The 12,012-nt window shown below is 43.2% G+C and overlaps 1 protein-coding gene across 3 annotated transcripts in view; it reads left to right on the top strand.

Annotated features, from left to right (window-relative positions):
• LOC113166252 (carbohydrate sulfotransferase 8-like) overlaps nucleotides 1-12,012 on the top strand; it is a 57,423-nt gene that overhangs the window by 12,902 nt on the left and 32,509 nt on the right. Inside the window, exon 2 of one of the 3 annotated variants that reach the window (XM_026366290.1) lies at nucleotides 6,865-7,079. In XM_026366290.1, the coding sequence (XP_026222075.1) occupies nucleotides 6,890-7,079 (190 nt within the window). In that variant the 5' untranslated portion in view covers nucleotides 6,865-6,889. Of the gene's footprint in view, nucleotides 1-6,849; nucleotides 7,080-12,012 lie in introns of those variants that run through there. The other 2 variants (XM_026366291.1, XM_026366292.1) reach the window with 2 other exon arrangements.

Below are 12,012 nucleotides of genomic sequence, written 5' to 3'. Positions count from 1 at the left end.
ACCTTTTACATTAAAAACAAAAATCAACTCAGGTGTTCACATTTCAATAAATGAGCTGATTCTGTCTGCCTAACAATAAGAACAACCTTTCCTTTTGAACTGAAGTAGACCTGCAGATGTTTTACTAGAAACATTTCAAACAACCAGGATTTTCTGGTATAAATATTTTGACTGAACATGTTGGTCAGACAAAGTTTGAAATCATTATCTGGTGATACTGCTGATCTGTATCACAGACAAAACAATTATTTGATGAACTGAAAAACACACATCACAACTAACTCCTGAGATCCAGACCCATAAATGTTGTTGTTGTGTTTATGAAGTAACTGTCTCCCAGCAAATGCATTTAGTGGGAAATCTACATGTTGGCTGAGATTTGTTTCCACAAGTTGTTTCTGTTTTTGAACTTTACGTGATGTAACATGGCAAAGGCACGTCATAAAAATCAGGAAGCCGAAACCACAGTGATCCTTCAGTCGAGTAGTAATAAGTAATAAATTAGAGACCAGGATTTACCACAGCATGAATTCAGACTCATGTTTGAGAACAGAACAGAGAAAATGTGGACTGGTGTCCCACTTCATTATCTGGCTCATTTTTCAGTAACAAAAGAGGTTTTGTTGGAGTTGTCCCACAGCAGAAGCTCCTCTGACATTTCTCCAACAGTGGGTGTGTATGGACGCTCAACAGCTTGTCCTGAGCTCTGATTCACGAAGTCATATCACACAAACGACTGCCGGTTTGAGATTTCATGAAACCTTTGGGAGGAACTCAAAGACGAGTCTTTGTTTCAACTCCAGACCCATGACTGAGCCAGAGAACGGTTTGTTCCTTAATCAAAAGCCTTTTCTTGCCTGAACCATGGAGGAGTCATAGTCCTGATTGCTGCACATCCTCTATTCACCCGACCCCATGCTGAAGATTCTGTTCCTGCTGATTCCATGATTTTTTTCACATTTAAACTTTATTAATAGTTTATGGACACATTTCCGATTCTCAGTCAAAAAAAAAGAATATTGTGCAGAGTAATAGCAAAAATAATATTGTCCCGCAGTCCTACTTTTATTGTAAGTTCAGTCAGTGTGGGGATGTTTGTGTGGAAACTAAGTGTCTGTAGGTGTTATGTGCAGAAACAAGGCTCGCTGCAGCACCAGCTGGAATTTGTGCTTTGCCCTTGAGTGCTGAATCATCAGAAGTCAGCAGCAGATTCTCAGGCAGAAAAATGACTCTGGGCTGTTTTCTCAATACATTGTTTGTGGGTATATGTTTCGTGGAGTGCTGTTGTCTTGGCCTGTTTCCTTTCATCAGTAACGCAGCCTGCACAAACTGCAGAACTTCATTCAGAATGTGCATATTTTAAAGTCGCCCTCAGTAAAATAGTGAACAGCCACGATCCACTGCAGACAGGAGCAGTTCACTGAGAATTCAGATACTTCAGATGATGGCAGTTTAATTAAATATGAATGAATATAGATAAAATCTGAGCTTTGTTTGACGTACTTTTCAAAGCTTCAGGAATCAGAAAAATCCAAACCAACCTCCTAAAATCATCTGTTCTGTATGCAGGAAGTACTTTGAATTCTACACTGTAATATTAATAAAAAAAAATACTTTACTGATCCCTTTGGGGAAATTGTGGTTGGACAGCTGCTAGACAGTATGTGTCTGCACCACTGTGGGGTTTCTGAGCAAATAGCCCGGCGGAACCAGGAATTGAACCACTAACCCTGGGGTTCGTAGACGACTACTCTACCACCTGAGCTACTGCCGCCCTAAGATGAGATAGGACACCACTTTGTTCATTCTGAAGAAAAGTGATGCTAAGTTGTTTGGTGTTTAGTGAAAAAGAAGCTGCTTTACTCATCCCTAACACATCTAATTACTCACCTGCTGCTGCCACCCAGGTGAGGCAGAGGAACCAGAAGCCAATGGAGCAGCATCAGCACACTTTCTGGACCATATATGGAGCTACTTTAACATAAGGAAGGTGGTGTTTCCTCTGTGTCAGCTCCTTATATTCCTTATATTAACGCAGTGACACCGTGGGTACGCAGGAGCCAGACTTACCCAGTCTGACCTAATCAGTGAGCTGAATTAACACCGGTCAGAGAATCGACTGTATATTCAGTGTGGATTCGATTGTCAGGTCCTGAGGGAGCAGATGTCAATCAAATGTTAAATTAGCTCAGTTCTCAAGCTGTCCTGCAGAAGAAACAATGCAGTTTGACGTTCACTGAATCTGAAAAACAGAACTATAAAATCAGATCAATGGTGTTATAGGTTTGAAATACACAGTCTATCCAAATTCCAATGACAGACCCACAGGCAGCAGATCTAGTGAAGTGACTTTGAATAATCACTTTTAAAGTCATTATTTAAAAAGAAGCTGTGTGGAAGCAAATCATCTTTAGAGCGGTTGTATGCTGACCTCGGCGGCCTTCAGTGTCTTTAGTAACAGATGAAGAAGAGAAACAAGATGTACACCGTTATACTGGATTTCCTGACTTCATCGCCAAGATCTGGACTGTGAAGAAATATAATAAAAAGTTTCTTCAGGACACATCAGGGTTTTTTCGTTCAGGTTCTATTAAATTAGCCGTGTGTTTGCTTTTATTCCCCAAATGGCAGTAGTGTGTTCTCTGTAATGAGAGCAGTGGAGCTGCATCAATCCTTACAGCTCAGCATGCGGTGAGAACGTGTGTGTGTCTGTACCTGTGCAGTTTATGTGCAGAGCTGCTGCAGGTCACAGCTGCTGAGAGAAGCTGTTTGACCACACTCTCCAGAAACAGATGCTCCCGCTCGGCCTCATGGGAGCTTGGAGTGTGCAGTCAGCGGGACACTCCAAGTTTCCTCATTACTAACAACACTCAGTGTTGAAGCACCGATATCTACAGTCTAAGCACAACTGAAGGATGGTACAGGTTAACGCCAGTGACCAAAACCACAACGTCTACCAGCGGAACCAGGGTTTAGGGTCAGTCCGGTTAAGTACATTCTGGGTTACTCCAGGCAAAGTTCTGGGACTGTAGGTCCTTGGAAATGAAAGCACCAGAAGTTTTCTGGTGGAAACATCTATTGACAGGTGGCTACCTGCTCTCCATCTCCCAGACTCCTCTGTAGGGGGCACAGCCTTAGAGCACAAAGCCATGATCTTTCTCTGACTCTGAGTAGTGTGTTATCATCAAGCCACGTGTGAACATATTGGTTTTTCTTGCTCCTCTTCCCCTGGATCTTCTTCCTTTCTGTGTGTGATTCTGACTGATCATCAGGGCTGCAGTGAGGGCTGAGGAATAGGGTTAGGGGACCGTTTCACACAGACTTGTGTAAGGTGTGATCAGAAACAGGTGTGTTTTGTTATGCACAAACATTGGACATGTGTAAATCGCTTCCTGTTCTATATAATATGCACTCAGTAGTGAGCAAGAAATTCAGATTTCAAACACTTGCTAATCTTCCACATGTTGTGTCATCACTAAGAATCGTGCAGCAGTCATTTTCTTATCTCCCTTTTGTACTGCAAAATCTCACTCAACATTCAAACCCCACCACAAAATGCTGAACAGAATATAATTGTGGATAAATACAGTAAAGGAAAAAAGGAACATTCAAAGTAATGGACCACCTTCAGTCAGTGTGGCCAGAGACACACCAGACGTCTAACAACCAGTGGCGGCAAAGGCAGACTGTGGCACCTGAGCACGCCACGCCAAAGACTACAGTCGCCGACCATCCTGACAGGGGATATCTCTGTACTCAACAGTCTGGAAGGGAAGTAGACGCAGACCGAGGGCTGCAGATATACACCATTATTTTATCATTCATATCAATTCAATTCAATTCAATTTTATTTGTATAGCGCCAATTTACAACAGAAGTTATCTCAAGGCACTTTACAGTGTAAGGTTTAAGACCTTACAGAAAATATTTATACAAAAAATTATAGAGAAAACCCAACAATCCCATTTGAGCAAGCTTTAGGCAACAGTGGAGAGGAAAAACTCCCTTTAGAGGAAGAAACCTCCAGCAGAACCAGGCTCATAGTGGGCGGCCATCTGCCTTGACCGGTTGGGGTGAGTGGAAAGAGAAGAGAGAAAAGAACAGCAGGCAATAAAGACAACAACAAGCAGCAAGAACATTGGGCAGATGAACTGGATTCTGGAGATGTACAGCTCCAGGCCGAGGATACCTGCAGAAAAGTACAGAGAGAGGGAGACAGAGAGGAGGAAACACAACTACAGGAGAGAGAAGACACAAAGTTAATGACATGCAATGGTAGAATTTGAATGGATAGAGGAGAAAGGAGAGAGGAGAGGAGCTCAGTTTATCAGTAGAGGTCCCCCAGCAGAATAACCTATATCAGCATAACTAAGAGATGGTTCAGAGTCACCTGATCCATCTCTAACTATAAGCTTTATAAAAAAGGAAAGTTCTAAGTCTAGTCTTAAATGTAGAGGGGGTGTCTGCCTCCCGAACCTGAACTGGGAGCTGGTTCCACAGGAGAGGGGCTTGGTAGCTAAAGGCTCTGCCTCCCATTCTACATTTGGAAACTCTAGGAACCACAAGTAAACTTGCAGTCTGGGAACGTAGAGTTCTGCTTGGAAGATAAGGAACTATGAGTTCTTTAAGATAAGATGGAGCCTGATTATTAAGGGATTTAAAAGTGAGGAGAAGAATTTTAAATTCAATTCTGGATTTAACAGGGAGCCAATGGAGAGAAGCTAACGTTGGAGAAATATGATCTCTCTTGCTAATTCCAGTCAGAACTCTGGCTGCAGCATTTTGGATTAACTGGAGGCTCTTTAATGAGTTATTGGGACATCCCATTAATAAGGAATTACAATAGTCCAGTCTGGAAGTAACAAATGCATGGACTAGTTTTTCAGCATCACTTTGGGACAGGATGCTCCTAATTTTAGCAATGTTTCTTAGGTGAAAAAAGGCAATTCTAGAGATTTCTTTTATGTATGAAGTGAAGGAGATATCCTGATCAAAGATAACTCCGAGGTTTCTTACAGTATTACTTGAGGCCAGAACTAAGTCATCAATGGTGAGAACATGATTAGACATAGTGTCTCTGAGATTTTTAGGCCCAAACAGTATAACCTCTGTCTTGTCCGGATTTAGGAGAAGGAAATTGGAGGTCATCCAGGCCTTTATGTCTTTTAAGCATTCCTGAAGTTTGACTAATTGATTAGTTTCTCCTGGTTTCATAGATAAATATAGCTGGGTATCATCTGCATAACAATGGAAATTTATAGAGTGTTTCCTAATAATATTGCCTAAAGGTGACATATATAAAGTGAAAAGAATCGGTCCAAGCACAGATCCCTGTGGAACTCCATAGCTGACTTTGCTGTGCATGGAAGACTCATCATTAACGTGTACAAACTGAAATCTATCCGATAGATACGATTTAAACCACTCTAGTGCTGTTCCTTTGATTCCAATGACATGTTCCAGTCTGTGTAATAAAATGTTGTGATCTATAGTGTCGAATGCAGCACTAAGATCTAACAAGACGAGTATAGAGAGTAGACCATTGTCTGATGCTAGTAGAAGATCATTAGTGACCTTTACCAGTGCTGTTTCTGTACTATGATGTACTCTAAATCCTGACTGGAAATCTTTATACAAGTTATTGCTACGCAGGTGGTCGTACAATTGCTTAGAAACTATCTTTTCAAGGATTTTAGAGATAAAGGGCAGATTGGATATTGGTCTATAATTCGCTAAGACCCCTGAGTCCAGAGTAGGCTTTTTGAGTAGGGGCTTGACTACAGCAACGTTAAAAGCCTGTGGTACGTAGCCTATTTGTAAAGACAGATTGATCTGATCTAATATGGACGTGCTGATCAAAGGTAAGACATCCTTGAGGAGTCTAGTCGGGATGGAATCTAAGAGACATGTTGATGGTTTAGATATATATATATATATATGTATATATATATATATATATATATATATACATATCAGATGTAAAGAGGACAGAGCGGAAAGTGGATTAGTGGTTAATGAACTATTTTTGTGTGTTTCATTACATAAGAATTTTACTACCAACATTTACCTGTTCATGTTGCTGATAGTCTTCACCTGGAAGGTGTTAATTTTAGAAGCTGGCTGTGTTGCTAAGAAAATATCCCTGGCTTGGAGACAAAGATAATTAATGAAAAGAGACCTGTGTGTGAGATTAAATACAGAATTTTTAGTCAACTGACCGATTTAGCTCTACTAACAGTACATACAGTACTGTGCAAAAGTCTTAGGCACCATTTACTTTGTTCTTTTATGAACGATCACCAGTATTTATTTCTCTCTTTTTTTTTTCTTTTTTTTTAACATTAGAAACACAAAAAGTGGTTTCTTGGCTTTTGTCTTTCCACAAAAAACATTTCTGGTCTAGCTTCTTTAGGCTGCAGATGGTCCAACTTGGCATCCACATGAAGCTGCCAGATGCTGAACCAGGTCCTTGCTGGACTTCTGATCTGTCAAAGAAGAAACTCTGGGAAACTTCTCATCAGATCTTCCACTTCTGTTTTTGTACTTGACCTTTCCATATTCCGCTACAGAGGTTACTCTTATTATTTGTCACTTTAGCCACATAATGTTAAAACAAACATGTTTATTCTGATATGTTTGTGTTTTTTATCACTGTGAACATATTTCCAATGAATACTAGCTGTATTCTAATCAAATAGGTATATAGTTATAATAGCTCTGCCAAATCAAAGAAAAATTTAATGGCGCCTAAGACTTTTGCACAGTACTGTACATCTAAGGTGTTATATAAGGAGAAGCAAATGCAAAGTTTACCTGTGTATAAACACTGAGTACAGGTATGTTCTGAAGTCTTGCTCTGATCAGGTTGTGCGGTCCTGGCTGATCTGGGATGAGTCTGGTGGACTTTAGACTGTGGGATTCGGTGTGGATCCGGAGGAGCCTGCTGCTGTCAGTCGTCATGAAGCTGCCCTGCTCTGTCTGCCGCTCGCTGTGGTTCCTGCTGCTGCTCGGAGCCGGATCTCTGCTACTGCTTGCCCGCCTGCAGAACCTTACCGAGACGCTCCAGCGGCAGACCCCAGGTCAGTGTGGGGTTAGAGGTGGTGTGTTTCAGTGTTCAAGTGAGTACCTGGCTGTGAATGTGTTTTGTTTACTCTGGTAAACTGTCAGAATGAAGGTGGTTTTTCAAGTGTAGCCTCTTAGGCTCTGTATCCAAAAGGGTAAGGGTCAAATGTCCTACACCCTGTACTGTCCCTGAACACACCAAACACACAATGATAAGAGGCTGCTAATGCTAACATGGTTATTAGTAATTGTAATCAGAAATTTGCTGATAGCATTTATCTGTAAAAGATTCCTCACACTAACGTACAGCGCTACACTGTCATACATCAGTTTAAACGTATGTTAATGCATTGTTTCAGTCCTACACAGCACTGTAGCTACTGTCTGTTTCTGTTTCTATTCCCAGGTTAACGCTCAATTCTAGTGTCTTTTTAGGAGAATGTTAGCTGTTAATATTAGTACACAATTCTTTTTAAAGAGGCTGGATATGCTCCCGGTAAGGCTCCAGTAAAAAGATAAAGGCAGTCAGTAAAAATCCTGATACTAACGACAAAGAAGACCAAACATCCCAGAACTGTTTGTTCCTCTCTGCTGTTGTGATGTCTGCACAAACAGGAGCAGGTGCCTTTTCTGTTGTTAGTCAAAGCAGTGTGAGCGCTGTGAGGTGTGTCCTGGTCGGCACAGATGTTATTTGACATGTTGATGTGTCTGATGAGACGGAGACAAACTCATTTTGTATAATTTCATGTGTCTGTTTGCAGACTGCAGCTGACAACTCCCTCTATGGCAGGGGTATTCAACTAAAATTTAAAGAGGTCCGGTTACACAATATTTTTACAAGCAAAGGTCCAGAAGAATATAATGTCTAACTATTTACTGCGACATATTATCAAGTAGCCTGCATGTAAACAATACTTGACTGTCAAATCAAATTAATTCAGTACAATTCAAAAACCTTTTGAGAAATTTATTGTTATGTAACATCAAGTCATCATACTGGGCTCTGAAACCAGCAACTTTCTGTGATTGCACTTCAGATTTGAGTGGGTATGTGTGTTCAAAACGTTTGTGTTTTGTGTCATAATAAAGTTTGACAAGACAGTTTTCTCCCAGTGGGTAATATGACCAAAAAGGAGTCTGTCTATTCCAAATTACTATAAAAACTATTTGCTGTCTCACTGTCCTTTTATCAACTTTCTCCTCTCTGTCGTCTGTGTCTCTCCTCTCTCTCTGTTATCACCGTCTTTCTTTATTAATTTCTTTCCAACCTCCAACTTTCTCTCATCTACTGTTGAGTCTATAATTTTACCGCCTGTGATCCACACAATCGATTGGCTAAGCGAAATCACGTGGGATGGCTTAACTCGCATTCAATTGGCCAATGCGTTCTCGAGTCCACTAAATAAATACCTTAAGAACGCCATAGCTGCGCCGATTAAAATTAAGGCGTCCCGCTAGATTTGGAATCAAAACGTTTGGCTTGGTCTGTAGCTCCAGGTCCATTTGGGACAGTTTCTGGTTCCGGATCCGCGTTGTTAGTGACCCCTGCTCTATGGTATTGTCCTCTGTGTAATTCTCTCTGAATTTGTGCCTAATTACATGTCATACATGCCAGTGCATGCCCCTACTGTACTGCAGGACCTAAATAGAATTTGTGCCATTGTATTTAAAATGTAGGGGTGGAAACAAAAAGGAAGAGTCGAATACAAATGTGTTGTTCCAGCTACAGTTTGTTGTAAAATCTCTGTAACCATGTTAGGTTCAGCCTCCTGTGCGGAACATGAAAGTCTGCTCAGCTGACATGGTTAAAAATAAAGAACATTTAACACGAGTTTGATCAGATGTTGGTACCTGTTCTTGGTAACCACTGTTGCAGTTAACATTTTTTTGGTTTGGAACGACTTGATCAGTTTCTCCTGCAGCTCTGCTTCTATTCAATTCAATTCATTTCAATTCAGTTTTATTTGTATAGCGCCAATTCACAACAGAAGTTCTCTCAAAGCACTTTACAGTGTAAGGAAAAACTCCCTTTAGAGGAAGAAACCTCCAGCAGAACCAGGCTCATAGTGGGCGGCCATCTGCCTCGACCGGTTGGGGTGAGTGGAAAGAGAAGAGAGAAAAGAGCAGCAGGCAATAAAGACAACAACAAGCAGCAAGAACATTGGGCAGGTCAACTGGATTCTGGAGATGGACAGCTCCAGGCTGAGGATACCTGCAGAAAAGTACAGAGAGAGGGAGACAGAGAGGAGGAAACACAACTACAGGAGAGAGAAGACACAAAGTTAATGACATGAAATGGTAGAATTTGAATGAATAGAGGAGAAAGGAGAGAGGAGAGGAGCTCAGTGTATCAGTAGAGTTCCCCCAGCAGACTAACCTATAGCAGCATAACTAAGAGATGGTTCAGAGTCACCTGATCCATCTCTAACTATGAGCTTTATAAAAAAGGAAAGTTTTAAGTCTAGTCTTAAATGTGGAGAGGGTGTCTGCCTCCAGAACCTGAACTGGGAGCTGGTTCCACAGGAGAGGGGCTTGATAGCTAAAGGCTCTGCCTCCCATTCTACATTTGGAAACTCTAGGAAGCACAAGTAAACCTGCAGTCTGAGAACGTAGAGTTCTGCTTGGAAGATATGGAACTATGAGTTCTTTAAGATAAGATGGAGCCTGATTATTAAGGGATTTAAAAGTGAGGAGAAGAATTTTAAATTCAATTCTGGATTTTACAGGGAGCCAATCTCTGATCTCTCTTGCTAATTCCAGTCAGAACTCTGGCTGCAGCATTTTGGATTAACTGAAGGCTATTGGGACATCCTATTAATAAGGAATTAATTAATTATTAATTGACAATTTGATTAGTTTCTCCTGGTTTCATAGATAAGTATAGCTGGGTATCATCTGCATAGCAATGGAAATTTATAGAGTGAAAAGAATCGGTCCAAGCACAGATCCCTGTGGAAGATAGATTGATCTGATCTGATCTAATATGGACGTGCTGATCAAAGGTAAGACATCTTTGAGGAGTCTAGTCGGGATGGGATCTAAGAGACATGTTGATGGTTTAGAGGAATTAATTACTGAAATTAATTCAGCCCCCCAGCTCAGCTGCCATGTGTTGGAGTTTTCCCCGGTGGACGAGAGAGTTGTTTCCCTGCGCCTTCGGGTAGGGGATAGGTCTCTCACTGTTGTTTATGCCTACGGGCCTAATAGCAGTGTAGAGTACCCGGCTTTCATTGGGTCTCTGGAAGGGGTACTGGAAGGTGCTCCGCCTGGGGACTCTGTCGTCCTACTGGGGGATTTCAATGACAGTGATACCTGGAGGGGTGTGATTGGGAGGAACGGCCTCCCGGATCTGAACCCGAGTGGTGTTTTGTTATTGGACTTCTGTGCTAGTCACAGTTTGTCCATAACGAACACCATGTTCAAGCATAAGAGTGTCCATCAGTGCACGTGGCACCAGGACACACTAGGTCGGAGGTCTATGATCGACTTTGTGGTTGTGTCATTTGACCTCCGACCATATGTCTTGGACACTCTGGTGAAGAGAGGGGCTGAGCTGTCAACTGATCACCACCTGGTGGTGAGTTGGATCCGATGGCAGAGGAGCGAGCTGGATAGACTTGGCAGACCCAAACGTATTGTGAGGGTCTGTTGGGAACGTTTGGTGGGACCCTCTGTCAGAGAGGTCTCCAACTCCCACCTCCGGGAGAGCTACAATCAGGTCCCGAGGGAGCCTGGAGACATTGAGTCCGAGTGGACCATGTTTTCCACCTCCATTGTCAATGCGGCTGTTCGGAGCTGTGGCCGTAGGGTCTCTGGTGCCTGTCGCTGCGGCAATCCCTGAACCTCGGTGGTGGACACCGGAAGGTAAGGGAAGCCGTCAAGCTGAAGAAGGAGTCTTATCAGGCCTGGTTGGCCTGTGGGACTCCTGACGCAGCTGATGGGTATCGGCGGGTCAAACGTGCCCATCCCGCACGGTCACAGAGGCAAAAACGCTGGCCTGGGAGAAGTTCGGCGAGGCCATGGAGGGGGACTATCGGTCTGCCTCAAGGAAATTCTGGCAAACCGTCCGGCGCCTGAGAAGGGGAAAGCAGTTTCCTGCCAACACTGTTTACAGTGGAGGTGGGGAGTTGCTGACTTCAACTGGGGACATTGTAGGACGGTGGAAGGAATACTTTGAGGATCTTCTCAACCCCGTCGATACGCCTTCTGTTGAGGAAGCAGAGGCTGGGGACTCAGAGGCTGACTTGTCCATTTCCCTGGTCGAAGTCACTGAGGTAGTCAGTAAGCTCCTCAGTGGCAAGGCACCAGGGGTGGATGAAATTCGCCCTGAGTACCTTAAGTCTCTGGATGTTGTAGGGCTGTCTTGGTTGACACGCTTTTGCAGCATTGCGTGGAGATTAGGGACAGTACCTCTGGACTGGCAGACCGGGGTGATGGTTCCTCTTTTTAAAAAGGGGGACCGGAGGGTGTGTTCCAACTATAGGAGGATCACACTCCTCAACCTCCCTGGGAAAGTCTATGGAGGGAATCCGGTTAGGGGACCACAGGATCTCATCTCTGCTTTTTGCAGATGATGTTGTCCTGTTGGCCTCATCAGACCGGGACCTCCAGCAGGCACTGGGGCGGTTTGCAGCCGAGTGTGAAAGGGCTGGGATGAGAATCAGCACCTCCAAGTCCGAGGCCATGGTTCTCAACCGGAAAAAGGTGGCTTGCACCCTCCAGGTTGGGGGGGAGATCCTCCCTCAAGTGGAGGAGTTTAAGTATCTTGGGGTCTTGTTCATGAGTGAGGGAAAAAGGGAGCGTGAGATTGACAGACGGGTTGGTGCATCGGCAGCAGTAATGCGGTCGGTGTACAGGTCCGTCGTGGTGAAAAAGGAGCTGAGCCGAAAGGCAAAGCTCTCGATTTACCGGTCAGTCTACGTTCCTACCCTCACCTATGGTCATGAGCTT

Source organism: Anabas testudineus, chromosome 6, assembly GCF_900324465.2.
Source record: "Anabas testudineus chromosome 6, fAnaTes1.2, whole genome shotgun sequence".
Taxonomy (NCBI): domain Eukaryota; kingdom Metazoa; phylum Chordata; class Actinopteri; order Anabantiformes; family Anabantidae; genus Anabas; species Anabas testudineus.
Note: the sequence above shows the minus strand (reverse complement) of the source record. Positions and strands in the feature narration are given on the sequence as shown.